The sequence below is a fragment of the Vidua macroura genome, chromosome 3 (assembly GCF_024509145.1).
Source record: "Vidua macroura isolate BioBank_ID:100142 chromosome 3, ASM2450914v1, whole genome shotgun sequence".
NCBI classification, from domain to species: Eukaryota; Metazoa; Chordata; class Aves; order Passeriformes; family Viduidae; genus Vidua; species Vidua macroura.
In genome coordinates, this window is record NC_071573.1 from 12,192,565 (window position 1) to 12,216,793 (window position 24,229).

Below are 24,229 nucleotides of genomic sequence, written 5' to 3' on the forward strand. Positions count from 1 at the left end.
TGACAAGTGCCAGTGCATGGGATTTGGTTTAAGGGTTAAATTCTTTGCCTAAATAAGGTATTTGAAATGAGAGAGGAAAAAGTGTTTCATACCTGCCAAGTAGTAAGTTGTCCCTCTAGCACCAGACTTTTAAAATAGTTGTCAGGATGATATCACACTGCCTGATGTAGGTCTTGGAAAAGTGCTAGTATGAGGTGGAGATTTTTCAGCCATGGGTTTTGGCATTCTATCTGTGTTGGGGAAAACCACAATTTTATTTTATTTTATTTTATTTTATTTTATTTTATTTTATTTTATTTTATTTTACCCTTTGTGAAGAAAAAGAACAGGAAAATCAGACATCAGAAGAGACATCTCCAGTGTACAAAAAACTCAGACTATGAGGTCACTGATGTCTCAAATGCTACTAGTCTCTTGGGATGGCAAGAGAAAGCAATGTTTAGGAAGCCAGATGCAGCCATTTGTCTCCAAGGAGCAGCTGGTGATGAGATGCTCTTATTAATAAAATGGGATGCTCAGTGCTGTTGATTTACTGCAGTTAGTGTAGCCAATTCTGATTCATGCTACCATTATGGATACCAAGCCTAGGAGGCAGCAGGCTTTGTTTGTTTGATTGTTAATACTTGAGGCACCTGTGATTCAAAAAATTTATAAAAAGCAGTAGATATAGAGTGCTTATGCAGACTGTTTTACGGTTGAATTGCCAGGTGACTGACTGACAGATCCCAGAGCTCAGTTTCCTGGACCAGTGATTTTTAGTCATCTGGCAGTTGATGAGTAGGAAATTATATTGGCTATGTTATTCATGTTGGGAAAAAAATATAAATCAGTGTGGTTTGGAGGATTAATAACATACTGCTAGCATAGAAGTGAGCATGCAAATTAAATAGTATCAAATGGGATATCAAATGAGAATGGTTGTGCTAAACCTGCACCAAAAAGCTGGGGCTGAGCTCAGGAGCTGATGAGGACACGGGCTCACCAGGATGTGCATGTGCACAGCAAGCCGTTTTTTGTTAATATTGATGGCTTGAGGCCAGGGCACCTGAACTCCTGTGACAAATGACAGTAAGATGACACTGAGGACTCTCCATAGAGCAAGAGGTGCCCCCTAAGAGCAACCCAGGTCCTTTGTCCCCATGAGTTTTTAATACATCACACATAAACGATCTGACATGTACTGCATCCAGCTTTGGTACTTCTGCATTTCCTACTGCATTTTCTGTAAAACTTCATTGTACCTTCTGATACAAACACATGCCTAGTTAAGCAATTCTGATGTTGAGCTATAAAGTAAATCTTTCTCAGAAAACAGTCCATTCCATGCACTGTATCCAACAATTTTCCATGAGGAATTTGTGAAGCAGGTAGCCCTCTGATAAAGCCCCATGTAGTGACTGTTCTAAGATATCACTTTAGTATCTTAGTACCAGGTTTAGGTGCCCATCTCATGGAGGTTCACTCCTCCAGGGCCAAGTGGGAGTACTGCCCAATTTCTGGCTGAGCTATTTGGGCATTTAGCCATAAAGTCTCTTAGCACAGTTTCCTGTAGGAGAGGCATTTGAAGCAAGGCCTTTGCCTCAGGTTTGATGAATTGGTGACAAGGGACCCAGCAGTTTCAAGCAATGTGATGCTCAAGGAACCTGAGGACTGGTTTCAGAACAGCCTAAAATGGTTTGTAAGAGCTTTCTATCTACTATATATTGCAGTGTTTTTTTCCCAAAGGAAGTGGATTGCAATTTCAAATTCACAATGCAGTTTTACATTGACTACAAAGGAGTTGCCTGAATAAACAGACTCTGATTTGCCACTGTCTTTTGCTGGATTCATGGACTACTTCCATGGCCTGTTGTCATTCATACCCCTAGCTATCCCCTACCTTCAGCTTGCTTTTTATAGAATCAAAGAACAGAAGAGAAAAAGATACCATGGGGAAGCTTGTGCCATGAAGGTCAAAGGAAATTATTCTTCTCCTCTACTCGACTCTCATGAGACCCCACATGGAGTGCAGCATCCAGCTCTGGAACCCCCAGCATAGGAATGATGTGAACTTCCTGGAGCCAGTCCAGAGGAGGGCCAAAAAATGATCAGGGGGCTGCAGCACCTCTCCTATGGAGTCAGGCCAACAAAGTTGTGGTTGTTCAGCTTGGAAAAGAGAAGGCTTCAGGGAGACCGCATTGTGGTCTTTCAGTATCTGAAAGGGGCATACAAAAAAAATGGGGAGGGACTTTTTACAAGGCATGTAGTGATAAAACAAGAGAGAATGGCCTTAAGCTGAAAGAGGGTAGATTTAGATTAGATATCACAAAGAAGTTCTTTACTCAGAGGGTGGTGAGGCACTGGCAGAGGTTGCCCAGAGAATCTGTGGATGCCTCATCGCTGGAGGTGTTCAAGGCCAGACTGGATGAGGCTTTGAGCAACCCTGTCTAGTGGAAGGTATCCCTGCCCATGGCAGGGGGGTTGGAACTAAATGATCTTTAAGATCCCTCCCAACTCAAACCAAAATGATGGAATGGCTGATTTCTAGTGTACACAGAGAACCAGGGCCCATACACCGAAACTCTCCTGGGGGCTGCTGTGATTTGTGCTGGAAGCCACACTTAGGGCTGGGGTGGTCAAGAACACAGATATCACATGTGAGCAGTTGGAGGCAAAAGCAAGCTCTTACAAAAATGACCTGATCTTTTGTGTCTGATAATGGTTATAGAGAACTTCTGAAGTGGTGTGGCAATATTACCTAATTTGCTCCTACCAAAATGAATCCCTGGACTACATGCCTTTCTTAGATTCCTGGCAAATCCTTTTAAATTTTGCCCCATGAACAGGCTGTGGGATAGAACTGGAATCAAACATGTATAAAACACTATGATTAGTATTCACAGGTAAATGATTAGTAGAAGCCAGAGATTTTCAACTATTTCATGTAAAAACACTTCTGTTCTAAGGTTTCCATAATCAATTAAGCGTTTTAGATTCAGGAACTATTTTCCTTTTTTCTGGAAGGTAGTAATTTTCTTAATACAGTATCCTTATTCCATAGCCAGTTCTGAAGCTGTGTCTGCATCAAGGAAATCAAGAAAATGCCACAGGGAGCAAGATCAGGCCAAATTATAGAAAATTAAGAGCTAAGACCTCTTGGGACACTGGAAATACATAGGTTCCCTAAACCACCACTTCAGTGGGGAAGAAAGGTCAACAGGAAGAAATTAGAGGAAATACAGTGTCCTGTACTCTTTTCACAGAACGCAGATTTGCTCCATTTAGTGGGATAAAGCAGTCTGTAGTGTACTGTATTTTTTCACTTGTATTTTTCACATCAGAAATATTTGACAGCCCAAGACAAAACCAGTACAAGATCTTACCTGGCTCTTTTACTCATTTTCTCTAAGTCCTGAGCTGCTAATGCTGCTTGTATTTCCTGTTATCAAGTATCATGCAATCTCTTTCTGCAATTTAGTACCAAAAATGATGTTTCGAATTTTTTCATTCCTTAATGTGTGTAACAATCATTTACAAAAATTGTAAGTATCCAGCTTTTACCCAATTAGCTTTTAGCTAATGCTTTTTTATTTAAAAATCTATGTCATCAACCATACAGTGGCTCATTATGAGAAAGAAAGCAACAGTACAGAATGTCACTTAGCTCAATTCTTGAGGAGTCGAATTTGCTGACACAGAGGATTAGTCTATAAGGTGTACTACTAAATGTAACCCTTGAGTGACCAATAACCATACTTCACACAATGTCTCTAAAGTGTAAGACCTTTATGAATCATTAGTGGGATCTACTAAAGTATACAGATTACAAACCTGCTCTTCAAATACATAAGACTACATAAAAATTGAAAAAATTATATCTACTCTCCATATGAAGACCCTATATAAAGACTGTTGCTTAGTGATTATTTTCTAGCACTCAAACCATGGTTTATCCCATAATTTTCTTGGGAAGTAGACCCTTCTTGGGAAATAGCTCTTTTTATCCCTTCAGATAAAGCTGTCTTTACTAAATCAGCATGTAGGAGAACATGGGGTGGAGACAGCTACAGCTGATAAGATGAGAGTCCTGTCTTGTACTTCCAGTATGGACAGTGTGGTGTGGGGTTGGTAAGAGGACATGCAGCAGGTAATATGTTCTTCAGTGAGCAATGTATAAAGATGAGTCTTTTTCCTGGCTCTTCTTCAAGGTTTTGTTAAATGACCTTTCCAATTCTGTGTGATTGAACAGATAATCAAACACTAACTTCAATGTAAATTTGACAACGGAACTAGAGTTTTTACTTGGCAGAATGAAGATGAATGCTCTAACTGTGGCTTAAAGCTGCTGTCTTTTATGGGTGCGGTGAGGATACAGCCATTCACAGGGTGAGGACACTGCTACAGAATTAATTACAAGCTAGATCAAGAAGACCCCACTTATTGCAGGGATTGCCATTTTATGTACATTTGTACAAAGCTTGAAATGGCAGGCTCACATAGCTCATCTCTACACACTACTGTGGCATACTGAGCCTTGTTCTCATCATACTGAAGTAGTTATGCCCTCTTCTAGGTGAGGAGATGTACATATGCAAGCAACAAGAATAATAGTGTGATTTGTTTCTGACTGTAAATGTCTGTGTAACTACATATGCAAATTAGGTATTGCCCTTGAAAATCTGGAGAGCAGCCAATGTGCTGTGCTTCCTTGATGTAAACAATTATGCATAAACAGCACTTCTTTTTACAGAGTCTGTGCTACTCCAGCTTCCAATTGTTCAGACCAAGATTTTTCTTCTACAGTTCCTTATCTGAGTTTTCTGCAGTTTCCTGAGTGTGGTTGTCTGTTATTTTACAGTTGGTTCTTCTGTAGTAGGTTTTAATATTCCTTGTTGTAAGTTTGTAATGCTTCGTTCTATGTACCCCATTTGGCTTCTCTAATGGTTCAGTCCTGAGTTGTTTGCCACAGTTTTCCCCACCAAAATGTTTGTCAATCCACCTGTATACCTCCCTTGTTCCCTTGTCTCACCCCTGCCTGTCAAAGACAGCACACTCCTTTGGTTCTAGAGTGTTCCGTCTTTCATCCCTTCCTCAGGGCAGAATTGGGTTGTGGGGCTTGCTCTCTCCCCATGTTGGCTTCTATTGGGGAGCCCTTACCCTGCACCCCTCCCCTAATGCCCTCCTCTTGGTCAAAGGTTGTGTCCTCCCCGTGTTCCCCCCATCCCTATAAAAGTAGCCCCTTCAGGTTCAGATTGGGTTCACTTGCTCTGCCCTGACTTCGACATTAAACGTTTGGAGATTCAGACAAGTGTCTCTCCCTTATTCCTCTGCCTCGGTTTCCTTGTGCCTTGTGCCTCTGCTGCGCTACCCATGCCTCAGCAACCACCGTCACCCGCGACAGTCTCGGCAGAGACTCGGGGGTGCCACTCCCATGTCTGCCCTGCGGTCACAAGCAGGACAGCGAGCCGGCCAACCTCCAGCCCGTGGCTGCCGAGAGCCAGGCACACCTGAGTATCCCCTAAACAACCCTTACCTTTGCAGCTCCAAAGAGATCTTCCAAGATCTGAGAGAAATTCCACCCATGTGCACTCATGACCATGCCAGAAGCAGATGTTGCATCTCTGCATTTCCAAGGTGCCATTGACGCCCTCACCATTTTGTCACACTCTGAACCATGCTTAATCAGAGCTGCAAGATTTCCTCCTGTCATGGGGCAGGTGTTTGTATGTGTGTGAATGTGTGTGCATGCATGGCTCTGTGTGTTTAGAATATCTGATCTGTCACCTGAGTCATGAAGTTTCAGCCCAAAGTGGTCCATGCAGAAGTCTTCACTTTAATCAAGTTTTAAGAAAACAAGAAAAACAAATCTGTGACATTTGTAGTAGATATGTGTGTAAAGAGAAACAAAGGATCCTCTCCTCCTCATAGGTAGGCTCAAGTTGAGTACTTAAAACAGCTACAGAAATAATATTTGCACATGTGGAAGGAGTATTTATTTTGTGGATGTTAGCAGATATGAAAATATTTGGTGTAATTCTGAAAAGAGTAATTTGGAAAACATTTTGTAAGGTAGGATCCTTGGTATTTACTAAACAAATTGTATTATTTGAAAATTGTGAAGAATTTACATACCTGATTAGTAATCATAGACTTGTAGAAAAGAAAGCATGCTGAAAGAATAAACATGTTCAAAGAAAGGGGTTTTGGCATCTCAGTCAGTATTCTTTCTGTAGGACTAGACTTTGTAAAGGGTCAGATTGGACAGTCTGGAGCTCAGATTCCTGTAACTCATCTCATCCAGCTCTTTTGCTAATGCCTATTCAATTAAAGAATGAGTCTATTCTAAAATTAATTGTGGCTATAGGGTCTAGTTTTAATAAGATGCTTCAATTTGTGAACACTGTGTGGCTTCATTGAAGGGAAGTGGGAGTTTCTATATGAAACCAGTGGATCCACTGTACAGCTGAGGTAGAGGAGAAGATGGCAGGTGTTACAGTTGGGGTTAGTCCACACTGAAAAGCTTGCCCAGAAAAATTAATGACACAGGGAGTGGGTGTGATTTTCAATACCACTCCCCCACTGGTCTATTTAAACTGGTCCACCTGCATCCGCATTATGACTTCTATCATTACTACAATGCATTGCATCAGTTTTGGTTTCCATACTTAAATAAACTGTCAGCCTATATTAACCTATGTATAGATATTTTCATGTGGTTTCCTAGTGGGAAAGGATTATGCAGTCATACTATACACATCAATCCTTACTATAATTCCTGCCTGACCTTGTTAGCTGATTTTAATCAATCCCCAAAAAGCAGCAGAGATCTCAGACACAATTACTTTCCCACAGTTTTCATAAAGACGGATAAGCCAAGTACAGGAAAGACTTCCTGTTTTTGCTGGCATGAGGGACAGCCTGCAGTTCAGCCTTTATTACACTCAGTCTACACAGAAGAGGACCATTATGAATGCTTTTAAATGCAGGAAACAAGCCTTTTATAACCCATATCTTATTAGATATTGGAGATTCTAACTATAAGTTTGCTCTTGCAAACTGGACCTCTTGAGTCCAGCTGCTCATGGCAGTGTATCCCAGTATATCCCTATGTTAGTATCCACCCTATCAGTTTGGCAGCATCCACAGCAGGGGCGCTGCCTCTTTTCTCTAGGCTAGCATAAGCAACACTGCAGAGCTTTCCAGAATAGACAAGCTTTTGCCTGCAATGAAATTTCTGAAGTCAAATTCACAAGTCATTTAAAAGTGCATGTGGTGAGCAGGGTTGGGTGAGCAGAGCTGTGAGAACCAGCAAGCAGTTAATTTTGCTTCAGCCATGACAGACACCTGGCTTCCTCACCAATTGCACTGCACACTTTGCCCAGTGGGACTGGAAAGGACAAGAGTGGTTTGGGATTTGTTTTTGTGGTTTTGGTTTGTTATTGTTATCATGTTTTTGTTATGTTTATTTCTTATAGGGAAACTCACTGAAAATCATCCATTTCACACTGTAGTGGATAGCAGGAAGGCATCACTGCCTAGTCTAAGTTCCTGATTCAACTCTTGAATCTTGCCCAATGCAAATAAAGCATTTGCATCCCCACCAGCAAAAAGGAAAAAAACTGCACTGAGGTTGCAAACCAAGCACTCAGTACAAAGAATGCCAAAACTGAGATATACTCCATTCAGTGCTCTGAAGGGCAGAGCTTACAGAAAGAGAATCTGATTCCTTTTTATCCTCCTTATTCCACCACCTAGAAAATACTCAGTGAGAACATCACAAGGCCTGCTCTTAGCTCAGAAGTAATTTTTTCTACGTGCTTTCAATTTCAGTTATTACCATAGTATCTAACAGTTTCATAAGACTTACCTTTTAATCCCCAACTTAAATAAGAAGGGTTTATTATTCATACATTCCTGGTTAATCTTTTGAAAAATAGATGTACTGGATCAAAACTAGAATTTGCCTCTCCAGTGGAAAGTTTTCTCAGGTTTAAAGCATCCATAAAGCCTATTACATTCAGCTGCAGCTTAACACTAATGAAAGCAAGAAGACAGAGTTTTATTATGGCTTCACAGAAAATCAGAACATACAAACAACCAGCTGCAGAGAGTTTGGTTTCAAGGAAAAGTAAGTAAAACATGTTGAGAAACTACCACACTCAGCATCAGACTGCCTGATTTTTGGAGCTTTGGCACTCAGGATATTACCTAGATGCTGAGTAAGATACCTTAGAGTAATATCCCAAGAATCTGTACATGTAGTTCACAAAGCTGCTTCAGGTAGGTGGTCGGGGATGCTTTGGACATGGCTGTGCTACAAACCCAGCCATTCTCCATAATTAAGTGCCTCATTGACTGATTTTAATTTTTTTCCCTCTGCCTGGAATTAGTCCTTTTTCAAAATGCGGCCACAGGGTCAGACTTTTAAAATATGGCTGGAGAAATTCCCTTTACCAGTCTCTCACCACATAGCAGTTCAGCAGCTAGACCATGGGCCAGTGAGCTAGATTCAGCTCCTCCATGATCAAATGGGAAGAAGGTGACTAAACCTTGACCTCCCAAACAGTACATTCAACACATCTCATCATCAGGAACCTGTCGGGGCACTGATGGCACAGTTACATCTTGATAGCCCTGACCAGCCTCACCTGGGACCCACACACATGGCCCATGGGCCAGAGCTCCAGGTCTGGGCCTTTAGTCCCTGTCAGAGCTTTCTAGTAGATACATGTGTGTTTTGTTTGGTCTCCTGCCTTGTTTCCCAACCCTATTGTAGCTCTGTTTCCAGCTGTGGCCTTATTTTCTGTGGCCTTATGCTCTTTGTACAATCTTTAGACCTGTTTCATTGCTTCATCTTGTCTAGGACTGTCAGTGAAGCTGCACTGCCACTGCCCTGCTCAGGTATTGTGGCAATGTGCTCTGGCCAGTGAGAACACTGCCTGTGGTGTGGCTACCCTCAGCTCCAGGCTTTTCCTCCCTTGAGCAGCAGCCTTGCTACTGCAATACTGATAACAGCAACAATAACGAAAAGCGTAATGAAAAGGAGAGAGAAGAATAAAACCCTGGAAAAACGAGTGATGCACAGTACAAGTGCTCAGCAGACACGGACGGATGCCTAGCCAGTAGTTGCCAACTGGAGTTAAACCATGACAAGTGTTTAATTTGCGTTCATCTTACATTGAAGGTAAACAGGGATTCTACGTGGCTGGTATGGACTGGGACTATAACAGGGCTTCACTCTATCCAGCTCATCGCCTGCCAGCCCCCAGCCTCGGGAACCCTCCAGCCCTGCTACAACCAGACACCCAGCAGCTGACAGTGCTGTCCCAGCGATGTGTCATCCCAGTCACCATCACCTTCCAATGCTTTGGGTGTTTATAAATAGACTCAGTTCCTGTTCTCTATTCATGAAAGCTGCCTTTCACCCCACAATCAGAGCCTGGCAGCAAATGTTTGCGTTGTCACATAGAGTATTGTGTGTCAGGGTACTCGGTGCTTGGATGGCTGCCACGGCAATCATCTTTTTCCACAGCATCCAGGCCGTGGAGTTCCTTTTTGTTACCCGGTTTCTACTTGAAGGGTCAGATAGTCACAGGCGCGCATCACCCCGCGTTTGCCCCGGTAAGGGATGACGAGCACTCAGTTCCGACCAGCGCCGGCGACGCTCAGGGGACGGGCGCTACGCCGCGCTCCTTTCCCCGGGCCGCCGCTTCCCCGGCTCTCCCTCCTTCCTCGGAGCCCGCGGCCCTTGCTCAGCCGTGGCGCGGCACCGGGAGCCCTCCTTCTCCGCTCCGGCGGCGGCCCGAAGGCGGGCGAGGCCGGTGCGGGGAGGGGTCGCCCCTTCCCACCGCCCCCGGAGGAAGTGACATGCTGACGGCGGGAAGGGAAGGCGAGGGGGCCCTGTTCGCGGAGTGGAGCCGCCCGGCGGGTGGAGCCTGGCGGCCCCGCCCGAGCCGCCCGCCCGCTCCCGCCGCGTGCAAAGTAGTGGCAGCCGGTGCGGCTCGGCCGCCGCCCGCTCCCGGCGCCCCAGCGCGGCACGCGTGCCCAGGCCCGCCGGCGCCAGGTACGTGCTCTGCCCCTGGCGCCCTCCGCGCTCCGCAGGTGCGAGGCCGCCCTCCTTTCTCCGCCCGGCGCGCTACCCCGGGCGGACAAACCGGCTCCGAGCCAGCCCCTCCCTGGCGCTGCCGCCCCCCGGCGCGCTGTGGCGGCGAGGCGAGGCACCGGCAGCCGCCGGCGGGGCGTGCGGGAGAGGTGGGAGGTGGGCTGCGTGTACAAGTTCCCCGATCTATTCGTCGCCGGGCTGGGTCTCCCCCGCCGCCCGGACCCGCGCCGTTTCTCCCGCGGCCGCCGAGAATTTTCCTGCCGCCTGCGAGCCCCCTTTGTGTGGCGAGCTCTGCCCGCGCCGGGGTTTCCGTGGAAACGGCGGAGCTACGGCGGCCCGGCCCCGCCGAGCCCCCCTCTGCCGCGCCGGGCGGGCGTGCCGCCCCTTCCACTTTCCTTTCGGTGTTGGCCGCTCGGCGCGGCTGGCGGTGGCCGGGGATGGGGCGGGCGGTGCGGTTGCCCCGGGAACGGGCGGGTGCCGTCGCCCGCTCGCTGCCGCCTCCCCGAAGGCGCCGCTCCGCAGCGAGCGAGCGCGGCGCGCCCCGGCGGGGTCTGGAGCGGCGGGCTCGGGCGGGGGTCGGTCGTGGCAGCTGTTCCGTCCGCCGTACCCGGGAGTCCGTGAGCTGAGGCGGGGAGAGGGGCAGGCTGCCTCCCTGGTGACGTGCTCACGTGTTGTAGGAGCTCTGCCTATCGGCGTCTGTTCATAAAGGTATTTAAGCCGAATTAAATAATGGCTGCGAACTGAGTTAAGGTGTGTCGGCTGATACCATGTGGTGAACATTATTTAAAAAACAAGTAGTGCTTCTTAGCATTTATTTCAACAAGTGAGCACTCACTGGAATGGCTGAAAAGACAACCCACAAAAGAGTTTGTTTCAGCAATGCCACACCAAGACTTCTGGCCCTTATCTTCATTACGCATCTTTAAAATTCGTGTTTTAAGTCCCTGTGCAGACATCTAAGAATGGTATACCTTATGCAGGTGCTTGTGTGGGAGAGAGAGCAACCTTGCTGCTACACGAAAACTGAAAATGCTTTACAAGAAGGTAGAAGGATGCCAGAAACTCTCAAACAAAAAAACCCAAGCATATATTTAAAAACAGTGATGCCTCCGGCCCAGGAAGTTGTACCAGGCGATTGTAGCCTCAGCTTGTACTGATAATGACTTCACACTAGAGTGAGTAGCAAAAGAATTAAACCTGCTGGAGTAGAGAAACTGTTGTGAAACAACTTAAGCTGAAATTTGCAGCCTTTCTTTTTCTCTAACTTTGTGTGAAGGGTAAGATTGGTGTAGACATACAGAGGTCTGTTTATATGTGCCAGGACTACCTCTGCGTAATGACTGACTGCATGGATCAGTAGAATGAGTTGATGTGCTCTGTTTGCTGTCATTTTCTTTCTGTATCTACTTATATCTTAGACAATGCTGTGGTTTTCCAAACACTATGGGTTAAAACACATATTTATTCACTTTAGAAGTTAGTGTAAATGTTATGTGTAGCTTTCCTCTTCCCTATTAATGTTTTGCATTAACAATGCTTGAATAAGCTGTATCAAAAAATGATACTTTAACTCTGTTTTATGGATGACAGGGTCAGGTTTCATGTGGAAGAATATATTGGGAAGCCTGCAGAGAAGAGAGAACATATTGCAAGCTGCTTATGGATAAAGGTTGCTCTTAAGTAAAGTTTAGTTGTGTTGTTGGCAAGCACTTTAACAGATTTTAGTAAGTACCTCACAACAAGGTGGAAGTAATGTATTTTAGGAGTGGAGAAGTTGTACAGAGAGGTTAGTACTTACTCACAGTCACAGAACAGAGAATGCTGTGCCCAGAGTACAGTAATTAACTATGTTTCTTGAAACTCAGTAGGTTGTCATTTTGGTGGGGTGGTTGTTTTTACAGTGTCTTGCTCTGTCCAGTGCAAATGCAGAGGTGCTGAAGCAGTGTTCATCTCTCTCGAGTGAGGTGTGCTCTCCTGGAGTGATGGTTTTACATCACTCACAGTTTAATGGACTTACTGTACCATAACAGACAGGAGTTTTGTAGGAGAAGAGGTCTCTTGCAGATGATGGATGAGAATCCTACAGCTGTACTCTGCCCTGCTGAAAGGAGTGGATTGTTTTTTCTGTTGTGTACCCTTGATTTTATTGCTGGAAGGTGAAGACTGGGAACAATACCCCTTCAAATCTCTTTTTCCAGGAAGACACTGTCACGGCTGTGCTGAGAGTAGCAAGGTACTATTCTTGTGTTGCAAATAAGCACTTGTGACCCTTAGACCTTGTATTAGTAATTTGGTTTTAAATTTTAAGAATTGCAGTTTCCACTGTATGATGTGGAACACCACTTCCCTAACTAATATCATCACTACTACTTCTGTCAGTGTGTCCTGATAAGGGAGCAGGAGGGCAACAGTGCGTTGTAAGGCACTGTGCATGTACTTTACTCAGGAAAAGCTTTTGCAACTGTGGGCCTCACTTGTTAGGGAGAACATTATACCAGTCAAGGCAACTATCTCATCAGGTGTGTTTGATTCAGCTGTACTGAATGCAGTGGGCATTTTGTAAGGGAAGTAGAAATGTGACAGAACAGTACCCTGTGTGCTTTGTTGCCTTTCAGCACTGGTACGTGGCAGCTGAGAGTGTATTTTTTCCTTGAAATGCTTTATCTCTGGGGTGGCCTTGCCCAGTGACTCATTTTGAGGTGTTTGGGAAAGTTTGTTCACCAGTCTGTTGTTTGGTGGTCTTGGGCTCATTCACATCTGACTGTGGTGAGTACCCTGATCAGCTCTGACTAATGCTTGTGTGCTGCTCAGAAACTGCTGACTCACTTTGTTTTCATGCTTTTTCCCTGTCTTCCTCCAGTGCCTTGAACTAGAAAAGAGGTAGGGTCCAAGGTAAGGTCAGAGAAGGATGAAATAGAAATGAATGAGAGTAACTGTGTGTTGTGGCAAGGATGAAGATGCTGCAAAGACCCCTCATTGATAATGTGAGAAAAATATGATAGCTGTAATGGATTTGCTGAAAAGGCACGTAAGCTATGTGTTAGGAACCGAGCAGAGCAGTGTAACAACTGTATTGAGCCCACCAGGAGATGCTGGGTTATGGTCCTGCTAGTGCTCTGTTCTTCAACTTGAACTTAAAGCCTTTTTGCTTCTTATGCCATTGTTTTGACATTCTTCTCTTCTGCCTATCATGTTATATTCTGCCACAAAGAGCTTTACACTGAAATAATTTTTTGCTTCTTGCAAAAGGGCTGACCTGGCTTGAGGTTTCTCCTGTAGCATAAATAAGAGGAACAGTGAAAGGTAATTAACCAGTTCTAGGCTGGAAAGGAGTCAGAGGTCACTGAGAGAAGATTTACTTGCCAGAAGGTTAGGAGTTGCAGGCAAAGACAAGCACACTGATTTCAGTTGCACGTGGGACTGTTTATTAACATCTGAAAAACCACTGATGTGCACTAGATTGCCTTGTTAATTGGACCAACAAGTTAAATTTCAGTCACAGTTTCCCAGCAGGATCCAGGTGGATGTATAGGTTTGTCCATGCTGGTTCAGTTGGCAGATAATGCAGGTTTTCTCACCTATTGGAAACTCAACACCTGCTGTTAAAGACAGGGAAATAAATATATTTTGGGTGAGTCTATATGTGGAAATGGTACATGATTTCAAGTGACAGCTACTTTGTGAAAGTTAAACTCTGTCCTGCTTCTCTCGCTGTCTCCATGTTATCTGTGTCTTCAGACATTTTCTTACTATGTTTTTGAGCATTTTGGAAAATAATATTACTGCAGATACTGCTTTGCACTTCTGGAAGGTCTTGAAGCATTCTGCCTGCAAGCAGATTACAATTGCACTTGAATCATTTACAAGGTTTCCCCCTTCAAGTCACAGGTGATTCGTAGGGGGTTAAATCTGTGATTCTGTCTCACTGTATGTTTTTTACATGCCTGTGCCTCTGGTGTGTGCATAAATATTGCATTTCACCCAAGAAGGAGACAGAAAAAAGCTTCATTTTGAATTTAAGCGTTGTAAAAGTATCTTAAAAATATTTAAAGATATCAGGATAAATACTCAAAGCCAGGCTTCTAAAAGGACATGGGTACATGCAGTTGTTCAGTGATGCTGTAGAAAATCCAGGTAGCTGTTGATTTATTTAATGCTTAATTGAGTGCAAAATTTATAGAAATATTCCTGGATTCTTAGCTGCGTATTTAGGAGCTGTTAACATCTGCACACTTGCCATCCAGTAAAGTAAATGCAGTCAGATCAAACACTCTCTCTGAATGATCTTGCTGGATGTTTAAGGTGGTTTTGACTAGCCCTGGCTGTAGGTGCTGAGAATACAGGATCATTAATTAGTTACATCACATTTGGCTGTTTTAGAGTCGTAATGTTTGCTAAACAACAAAGACAATTGAAACTTGTTGAGAGATTTCTTTTGGCTTGTTTGAATCGGATCCAAAATGAAACCTCCCTTTATTACTGATGCCTGTGATAAAGGCTTTTATTCTCTGAAGTTCTCAAATTAAATCAGGCTGTTAGGGGATTGATGGTCAGACAGAATGAGGAGGCTAAAAGTATTCCTACTTCATGCTGTGGCAAAATAGTTCTGGACGCTTGTAATGCAGAGTGAGGGAAAACTGATGTAGAATGGGACTGCTGATATGTGGGTAAAGCTGTCACCATGTTTATTTGGGTTTTTACCTGGCATCTGGATGTCTGGTTGTTTCCTGTGTAGGTGCATCTGAGCCTTTCTCTGAAGCTGGCATCTTATTTTTTGGAACCATGCCACCCAGATCTCAGCTATAAGATGTTTTAAGTATTGGGTGTTAGCTCTTTGGGGCAGGAGTTGGTTTTATTTGAATAATAAATCTGGAAGCTTCATTCTTCAGTTAAACTATTTTCTACAAAAAGAATCATTGAACAGTATTTAATGAATAAGTACTAATATCCTATGTATCTCTGTCTTGGTGTGGCTACATCTTTTGTTTGCAGTGTCATTTCCAGTTTTGGGATGTGATTTTCATAAAGGAGAGATTCAGCTACTTTATACTCTTCAGCATCATATGATAGAATACAGACAAATTAAATCAATACTTAAAGGTTAAAAAAAGGCCTTGTGAGTCTTTTTCTGTTTGATGTTTCCTTAGTATTCAAAGAGCATACTAATGTTGCTTCATATTAATTAAATATATGCAAATGGCTTAGCTGAAGGAGACTGTCTCCTGTTACAGAAGATACAAAAACCTAGCAGCTCACTTGGAGCTGTAATCAGGTAATGGCACTTCTTGTTTCCAGCACGGTTAGCAATATCTTGTGATTTGTACTGGAACGTTTTGGATTCCCTCATGGAGGTCAGTGCTGTTGGCTCATACTGTGTGACTTGGAAGCACAAAGAACGTTGTCTGTGCCATGTACCTGTTGTATCTGTGGCAGCATGGGCAGCAGGGCTTAGACCCAGGACCAGGCAGGAGAACATAGTTGTCTCCAGCAGGGGCCATACAGCTGCTCGGAGAGAGGCACCACATTAGAAGTTGTCTTACTGGGGTTTTGGGGACACTAGAAAATTTGTTACTGGCCCACAGCTCAGTGATGGAAGTTGCACTTGAAACCAGCAGTGCTGTCAACGTGGTTCTCAGCTCATTGACTTATGCCCAATCTCTGCCACAGTTTTTTTTTTTTTTTAAGATTCTTGCTGCCACAAATTCTATATTACTCTGTAGTTGTGCTTTCTGGTTTTTTAAATAAACAAAACAACAAAGCTGCATGAGCTAGGAATTAGACTCCTAGGAAAGGCATTGCCCAAAATTACTAAAATGTAAATCACAATATCAGAAAATATAAAGAGGTCTTTATATGGGAGCAAGGAAAGAAGGTTACCCTTTTCCTAGTGCTGATGATTTTTATCTTCCAATTGATGTCTTTGTAGCATCTGTCAACGCCTTTAATTCCTTCTAAGAGTAAGAATAATAGGAAAGACCTATATTTGTGTGCACACACACGTAATACTGCCCACTTGGTGCTAAAGTTGTAACTTGTAGTTTGTGGTACAGAACCATCCAAGTTGCTGAATACTTGACTTGAGGAATGGAGAAAGGAAGGGAAAGCAGAGTGCCTTAGATCAGCACATACATCCTAGGTTGTACAGGAGCATTTATACCTATTGCATCATCTGCTTCTGCTGAAGGTCCTTGTGGGATGTGTCCATTCCATCTCTGCTCTGTGTGTGTGGCTTTTAAAAAGGTGTTGTGAGGCAAATATGAGGGTGGGCAAGAAGGCAAATAAAGGAGTATGAAGACTGCCATTTTGTGTTGAAAGCTGGAGCCTGGGGAAGTGGCAGGTTGTGGTTCTGCTTTTGGCTATTCCGTGGATTTACCATGTAACTCTCACAAGCTCTCTACCAGGGGAGGTAAGAGGGGAGTAGCAACAGGGATCTTTCCAGGATTATTTCATTAGTATCTTTTGAATGGCTGTAGCTTTTCCTATCAAATGGGATGGATAAGTACAGGAAAAAAAACAAAATCCATAACTGCTTTCTAATCCTATATACATGAAGGATTTGATCTTGCATAGAGAAATGGACTTTCTCATGTTACTAAGTCTGCTGAGAGGATATGAAACTCTTCTGCTGGGATACAACTGCTTATGTGTTAGAAGTGTGTTTGTCTGTTGCAGAACTGGAGTTAAGAGGTGATACTTTTGTAGTCCAACTTTGCAACTCATTGTGGGCAAGAATAGGAGGATTAAATATTTGAAGTAAATGTGATCCACATTTCTATGTTGTCTCACACCTAAATGTGGTTTGGATGCAGGGAAAGTATTTTGTCTGTTGAGACTGTATAAGCAGTTCCTGTATCTTGTGCTGACTCTTTGTGTTGCTGTGAATGTAATTTATAGTTCTTAAAACAAGATGAGGACAATCAGTGGCATAAGCTATGAGTCTTCATAGGATTGGCCTTCTTTCCAAAGCTTATCTCTTATCAAGAGAATGTTTGAACTCCCAGCACAATTTAAAAAAGCAGCCCTGTTTTTTTACCAGCTCCTGAATAATCCTTTGTCAGCCTTCTTCCATACCCCCATTTATTTGGGCTCTTTTAAAATAAATATTTTTATAATAACCACTGAAGAACTCAGTAGCTACTCCTGTGTTGGATCTGTTCCTGAAATGCCCAGTGTAGAGGTGATCAGTGTGCCCTTGATGCTGGGTAAGTATTACAATGCAGGTGGCAACATCCTGCTGTACTGCCCCTGCTGCCTCTGTAGTTTTTAATGTGTTAATTTCCTGTGTAAGGAGTGATGGTGTGGATCTCACCCTTGAGAGATTTTTCTTAGGCTGTGCATTGAGGATCAGTGCCCTAACTAGACTGACTCTGATCTCTGTACTTCAAATGAACAGTTGCCCCAATTGGCCCGTGACTGTTCTGTACAAAATTTCAAAATTTCATACATCACAAATGTAAAAGCATCTCTACTTACAGACATACGTAGGTGTGTTTATATTTGCTAAGGCTTTGTTTGTTGCAAACATTCAGAATCAGTAATTTAACAAACCACCTGTACTTTTGCAGAATACTACAAGTCACTGAAGTGACTTTGTGGAAGCATGTTTGTGGGGGGGTTGTTTTTTATAGTGCCAGATGACAGTAACATGTGTGTCTGGTTACCTTTGATTAAGCACTTAATGTTGTCCATGAAAACAAATATTAAATTGTCTGTGAGCATGTGATATAGTTGCATGTCCTACACCCTTTGCGGTTATTCACCTCAGTTATTTTTGAGGAACTATCCAGGTTGCTTTTGTTAGTGTGACAGCATAGCCCACATCCTGCTTAGATTCTTAGTATACTTTCTTGTCATTTTTTTACTGTTTAGTCCTGCTATCTTGCTTAGTCCCTAAATTTTACTTGTGGTGCTGCCCTTGTTGTCAGTGCAAGTGACTTTTTAGTTAAAGTAATGATGTAAAAAAGGAAACAGAGGGACTCAGTGGTCCCCAGGACTGAACTCTCAGACTGAATGCTGATAAACTCATTGACATCTTGACTATCTTTATTTTATTTTTTCCCAAGCAAATTGCAGATCATTGTGCTTTATATATATATGAATGTATTAAAGTACAGAAATCTGTGTGGGAAACAGTTGAACAGCAACACTTGGCATTTTGGAAAGAAGCAACTTGCCTTCCAGTCCTATTTTTGTGAACTTCTTGTTCTGCACCCGAGATAACTGATGTACTTCACCCTCATGTATTTTTTGAGGATCTCTTTAGAAGCTTGGAACAGAAGTGCTTAACTTCAAGGGGTTTATTCTTTCCAAATAAATACCTTCTCTCAGCATCAAGCGCTGCAGTCTCTAAATGTTGTGTCTCCAAGGAGTTTCATATTGTTATGTGTTTAAGTTCATCTCCCTCTTCCATGAATGTTTCATGCTTCTGGAAAAAGGAGCAAGACTGAACTGCTTCTCACCAGAACTTGGGCAGTTGCTCCCCATCTTTCCCACTCCTTCCCAGACTGTGCATGCCTCTCTCGAACTGCTGTCATCCTCCTCACCTTGCTGTATAACATTGAGTTTAACAGGAGCTCTTCTATGCATTTTGCAAGTAAGGTATGTGTACACAGAGGACTTGTGTCCTGGCGGGCATGCAGAGTTTGTGTAGCTGTTTTCTCTATAGTAGATCACAGCAGGAAGAAGACTTAAAAGGGAGAAGGGGAAAGCATTATACTGTGATAACCATTTGAAAACTCACAGATTATTACTTCTATTTCTTCAGTTTACACTCTGTTATGGAAATTATCTCCCTGCTCACTAGAAGATAAACAGTAAGTCAGTTTTATAGCAAGTATATAAATTTAAAATTCTAAATCTTGCTGGTAGATGATATGCATTCTTCAGCTTTTGAAACAGCCAGACTGATCTCTCTATTTTAACAATGTGGAGTTCAGGAATGCAGGACTCCTTATAAAAATCTAAAAGCATTCCTAAGTTCTCTTAATTTAGAAAAGTCTTAAGATATGCTCAAGTTATTTCCCAGTTTGGGAATTTTTGGAGAAATTGTGGTGGGTTGACCTTGGCTGACTTGGTTTACATCAACCTGTTCCCTCACTCTCCTTCCTCAGCAGGACAAGGGAAGAAAATAGGACAAAAAAGTTTGTGCATTGAGGTAAGGACAGCAGGATCATTCACCAGTTACCATCATGGTCAAAACAGACTTTACTTGGAGAAGTTTAATACAACTTATCATCAGCTGATAACAAAGAAGGGCAGTGAAAGTATGCTCTAGTAGTTGCCTTTGGGGGAGGTGGAAAGTGATTCAACCCTAATTAAACATGAGGCAAATAGATATTTGGTGTGGCGTGTGCAGATACAGTCTCCTTGCAGATGAATACATGCATGGATGTAACCTCACTTTTGCTAGCTTGATGCTCACTGACGAAAAGAGAAGAGCACAGGGGCTTCCTATGACTTGCTTTGTGTATGTATTGCATGTACAGCAGCACTGTTAAAATACACTTTGATGTCTATGCAGTGGTGCTGTCTGTGCTCTTTTCACAGAATCAGTGAGGTTGGAAGAGACCTCAGAGGTCGAGTCCAATCTGTGACAGAACACCACCATGTCAATCAGACCATGGCACTGAGTGCTAGGTCCAGTCTTTCCTTTAAACACCTCCAAGGTCAGTGACTCCACCACCTCTCTTGGCAGCCCATTCTAATGTGTAATCACCCCTTCTGTGAAGAAATTCCTCTAGATGTCCAACCTGAACCTCCCCTCACGTAGCTGAAGACTGTGTCCTCCTGTCCTGTCTCTGGTTGTCTGGGAGAAGAGGCTGGCCCCACCTGGCTGCACACTCCTTTAGGGAGTTGTAGAGAGTGATGAGGTCACTCTTGAGTCTCCTTTTCTCCACGCTAAACACCTCCAGCTCCCTCAGCCACTCCTCACAGGACTTAGGCTCCTGACCCTTCACCAGCTCCATTGCCCTTCTCTGGATGTGCTTCAGCACCTCAATGTCCTTCTTGTAGTAAGGGGCTCAGAAGTGGATGCAGTACTCAACTGTGGCCTCACCAGTGCCAAATAAAGGGGTTTTGGTGCCAGCTGTTACTGACTTAAAAGGCACTACTGAAACTGCTTAATCTTACCTGAGCATATTTTCATAATAGTCTTTGTAAGTCATCCATCCAAGAATCTGGTTTAGATGACAAAATGCAAGAATAGGCATCATCATCATCTGGTTGGTTGTTTTTAACTTGCAACAAAGCATTTGAAGACTGAATCAAAGACTAGATAAAAGTGAAAACTTACATGCAAGCTTGAAATATATACTTAAAAAAAGAGGTAGAGTGCTGACTTGCCTCTATTTCTAAGTGGTTGATACCAGCTCAACCTAGATGCTGTCAGATACACACCATGTTGATTAATATACTCCAATAACTATATACTACAGGAACTTTGGAAACAGTGGGTGACAGTTTTTTGCTTCATTAGTATGCTTTCCCTAAAAGTGCAAACAGTTATATTCTTTGTGAAATCTCTAGTTGTAGTCTCAAAACACTTACTGACTTGGAAGTATGAAATAGAACTGTTCATTGGGAGCAGCCTCTGCTGGCATAGAGTTCTTCACTTGGCATATAACTTCTGTGTCCTCCTGATCAGTTAGTCTAAGCAGAAGGAAATGCTGAGAGTAGTTGAAGTAGAAAACACAGTGGATCTTGCTGAAGAATGGAAGTTGCAGGGAAAAGAGTTAGAACGAATAGTCACATAATTTACTTTTAAACCTGAACATGTCACCTCTTAGTCACATGAATAGATGCTTGCTGACTTGGTCCCTAAACAGACATTTGAGGTTTGAGTCTTCTGTTCTGTATCAAAAGGAAAACTGTTACAAAGAATGTCCCTGTCTGGGTTAGATGCTCTAGCTAGCCATTTTCTCCTAATTAATTTTAAGGGGTGTTTGATAGAAGAGAGCTTCTTGGCAGCATTCTGATCTTAATAGCTTCTGAGAAAATGCATTGATTAGCCCTTTTGTTTTTAAAAGATTGCTGTAATTTTCAATCATTATCTATAAGGAAATCACTAATTTATTAAACCAGCATCATGGATTAAGAATTAAAGACCTGACTTTTATCACTTAAACTGGTGTTATGTTGATGTTACCCAGGAGGACTATTAGAAAGACAAAGTGTAAGGTGTTCCAGTGGACTCTTAAACACATGTTTCTAGACCTCATTCATAAGATCAGAACTGATTCTTTTTGTTACTTGTATCAAGAGTAAATTGCATTCTTGGAGTTTGGATAATGAAAACAGTCAAAAAAAATCTTACGAGTTTATGTCTGAGAAACAGAAACTTAGCTGCCATTCCATATACAGTGTTTAGGTTGCATATTTTATTGGTAGTCAAAAGAGAAAATTTCTCTGTGTAGTTCCAACTTTTTGGAAAAAAATAATTTAAGCAGTGTCTCTCATCCTTTTGCAAGTAAGTTAGGTTAGTTGCCTTTGGATGGTACTGCTTAAGTAGATTTAATTTGCCTTAAAACAGTTCTCTGAAGCTTTACCGAATTGAAGTTTGATGGCTGAAGTAGGAAAGTGAGGAATTAATTACTTCCAGACATTCCATTGTGGCTTAAAATTGTAAGGCAATAATTATGTTTTATCAGGGTTATCTCAATATTTGTTTATTTTATTTCTGTGAAGTTTTATTTTAAAGACACAGCAGGAAGTAAATGATTCACATAAATGTAACATTTTAATAAGTTTTGGCATCTGTCATAACGAAAAGGTAACAAAAAAATTACTGGATTAATTAGTGGACAAAAAGACTAATTATTTTTGTTACTAAGTCTATCTGTCAGCTGCTTTCTACAGTAGATTTATGTTGATTATATAAAATAGTGAGTTTTCAGGTCTTCACGAAGTAAGCAGTGCTCTGGTCTTTATTTGTGGCTGCTGTTTTTATGTTTTATCCCATGGCTTACTGATCTCTGGCAATTACCTTAGTGTGATTCTGGGGCATAGAATTAAACAGGCAGACTAGCACAAATCATTTTTAGCCAAGGACAGTAGGATAAACCCAGTCATCAGGGTTTTGAACACTGTAGAGTCTTTGAAACCATCCACTGGCAAGTAGCTGGTTGCTTCTATTCTCACTGTTTTAAAGAAAGTTGCTGCCTTTTTCTTTTTAATTGTTTGGCTTGTCTTCTGAGTGTTCATTGGAAGGATTGGAGAAGAAAAACAGCAGTGGTTCCTACTAGACAACATTTCTCATTCTGCTTGGCCTTCAAAAACAAAGCCTTTGATCAAAGCCCAAGCTAGTAAATTGTCTGCCGCCCTAAGAATATATCTTTAATAGGAAGGTTTGTTAAAACTGGAAAAGCTTTTTGTGAGTATCATGACAGTGGTTACTACAATGAATAGAGGCCTGTTCTGCCATTCTGAGCTACAGCTGGTGTCAGCTGTGGTACTGAATAGTACAGCAAGATAAAGGGAACAAAAGGGCACATTTTGTCTGCTAATAATAGGCTTGGGACTGCCATAAACTCTTTATATAAATTATACAATAATACTGATACTCTTTCTTAAATTTTTCCTCATCTTCCTTGCGGTTGAAAAACTGGCTAAATAACTTCCGCAGGCTCTGCAACAATTCTTGTGTGTGCTCTTTGCTGTGGCGAGCAGAGTCAGCAAAGAGCAGTAAAACAAATGTTTCAGGTCACTGATCTAGACTCAGTGCCTCACATAATGGGGTCTCATATAAACTAAAAGGATAGGCATAAAGATTTTTTCATCAGTTAATTCCCTAGGCTGCTGACGGCTGCTGTTTTGTTATTGCATGCGACTGGCACATTCAGAAATACTGTCTCAGGGCTTCCTCCCTGGGAAAACTCTTCTATGCCTCAGAGGGGGAAGCAGTGGAGGAGTGGGACAGGATGGCAGAAGCACCTCCTATCTAACTGTATGCAGAATATCAGGGTTGTGTTTACTGAGAGATGAGTGTTCATTCTAGCAGTGGTGGTAGTGATGGTAGGGGGAGGTCAGTACAATATTTGATAGGTCAGAATACTCTGCAGAGGACATTTCCTTTGAATGCTCAATTGCTAAGGTTGGACTGGACCTTTCCGAAATTTTAAAAACATTTCATAAGTAACCTTAGGATGGATTCCTTTCTGAAAACACTTCTGGGTCACAGGTTAGTACTGTTATTGATGTTTCATTTCTGGGTTTATGGATTATAACTGGCAGAATCAGTGTCAAGGAATATTTGAAGAAATGGTGTGTATTGTACTTAGCCAAGCTTTTATTTTCTCGCCAAAATCAACTGTTATTTGAGTATGAGAGGGGAAGAAGACAATAAAGCTAGAATTAAGGGGCTGCTACCTCTTGTTTGGGGACCATGGCTGGCATAGCTTGTAGAGAAAAGCACATCTCCTAACCAAGCCTAAAGCTCACCTTTACTCTTGAGCTGCTCTCACTGTCACAGAGGTGACAGTGTATGTCTCATGAAGTACAGACAATTCAAATAAAAGTACAAGTTCATATCAAAGCTGTCAAATAGTTCAAACCAAAATATTTGCTCATACTTTATCGATGAAAACCTTATAGAAGAGTATTGTAGTCCATGGAGTGGAGTCATGTGTTCACAGGTTTTGCAGAGTTAAGATTGAAATTAAAGAATTTGTTTCCAAATCGAAATGTAAATTGGTTCACAAATACAGTATTCTCTTTACATTGTTACTTTTGCAACTACTGACATCAGGCCTTTTCCTACAATAGACTTAACTTTAATTTAAGCGTAAGCATGAAGGTTGTTTTAAGTCTGTCTATAGAAATAAATGCACTCTGTAACTGCTGATACTATTTGGTTTTGCAGGTTGTCTTCTGAATTTTGTGTCTGAAGGTATCCTCTTGCTTTCTCAGCAAATCATGGACATCGTTGGCTTTCTGAAGTCTCAATTCATTTGCCACCTTCTGATCTGCTACATATTTATAGTGTCAGGACTGATCATTAACTTCATTCAACTCTTTACACTTATACTTTGGCCAATCAACAAGCAACTGTTCAGGAAGATCAACTGCAGGCTGGCTTACTGCATTTCAAGCCGTAAGATTTCTTTTTTTTTTTTTTTTTTTTTTTTTGTTTTTTTGTTTTTTTGTTTAAGTATT

General features: G+C 42.3%; 1 protein-coding gene across 5 annotated transcripts in view; it reads left to right on the forward strand.

Moving 5' to 3' along the window:
- Positions 1 to 9,171: 9,171 nt before the first annotated feature.
- Positions 9,172 to 24,229, forward strand: part of AGPAT4 (1-acylglycerol-3-phosphate O-acyltransferase 4) — a 72,257-nt gene continuing 57,199 nt past the window's right edge. The window contains exons 1-3 of one of the 5 annotated variants that reach the window (XM_053974531.1): positions 9,986 to 10,042; positions 11,062 to 11,256; positions 23,937 to 24,167. In XM_053974531.1, the coding sequence (XP_053830506.1) occupies positions 23,990 to 24,167 (178 nt within the window). In that variant the 5' untranslated portion in view covers positions 9,986 to 10,042; positions 11,062 to 11,256; positions 23,937 to 23,989. Of the gene's footprint in view, positions 10,043 to 10,068; positions 10,790 to 11,061; positions 11,257 to 23,936; positions 24,168 to 24,229 lie in introns of those variants that run through there. The other 4 variants (XM_053974532.1, XM_053974529.1, XM_053974533.1 and 1 more) reach the window with 4 other exon arrangements.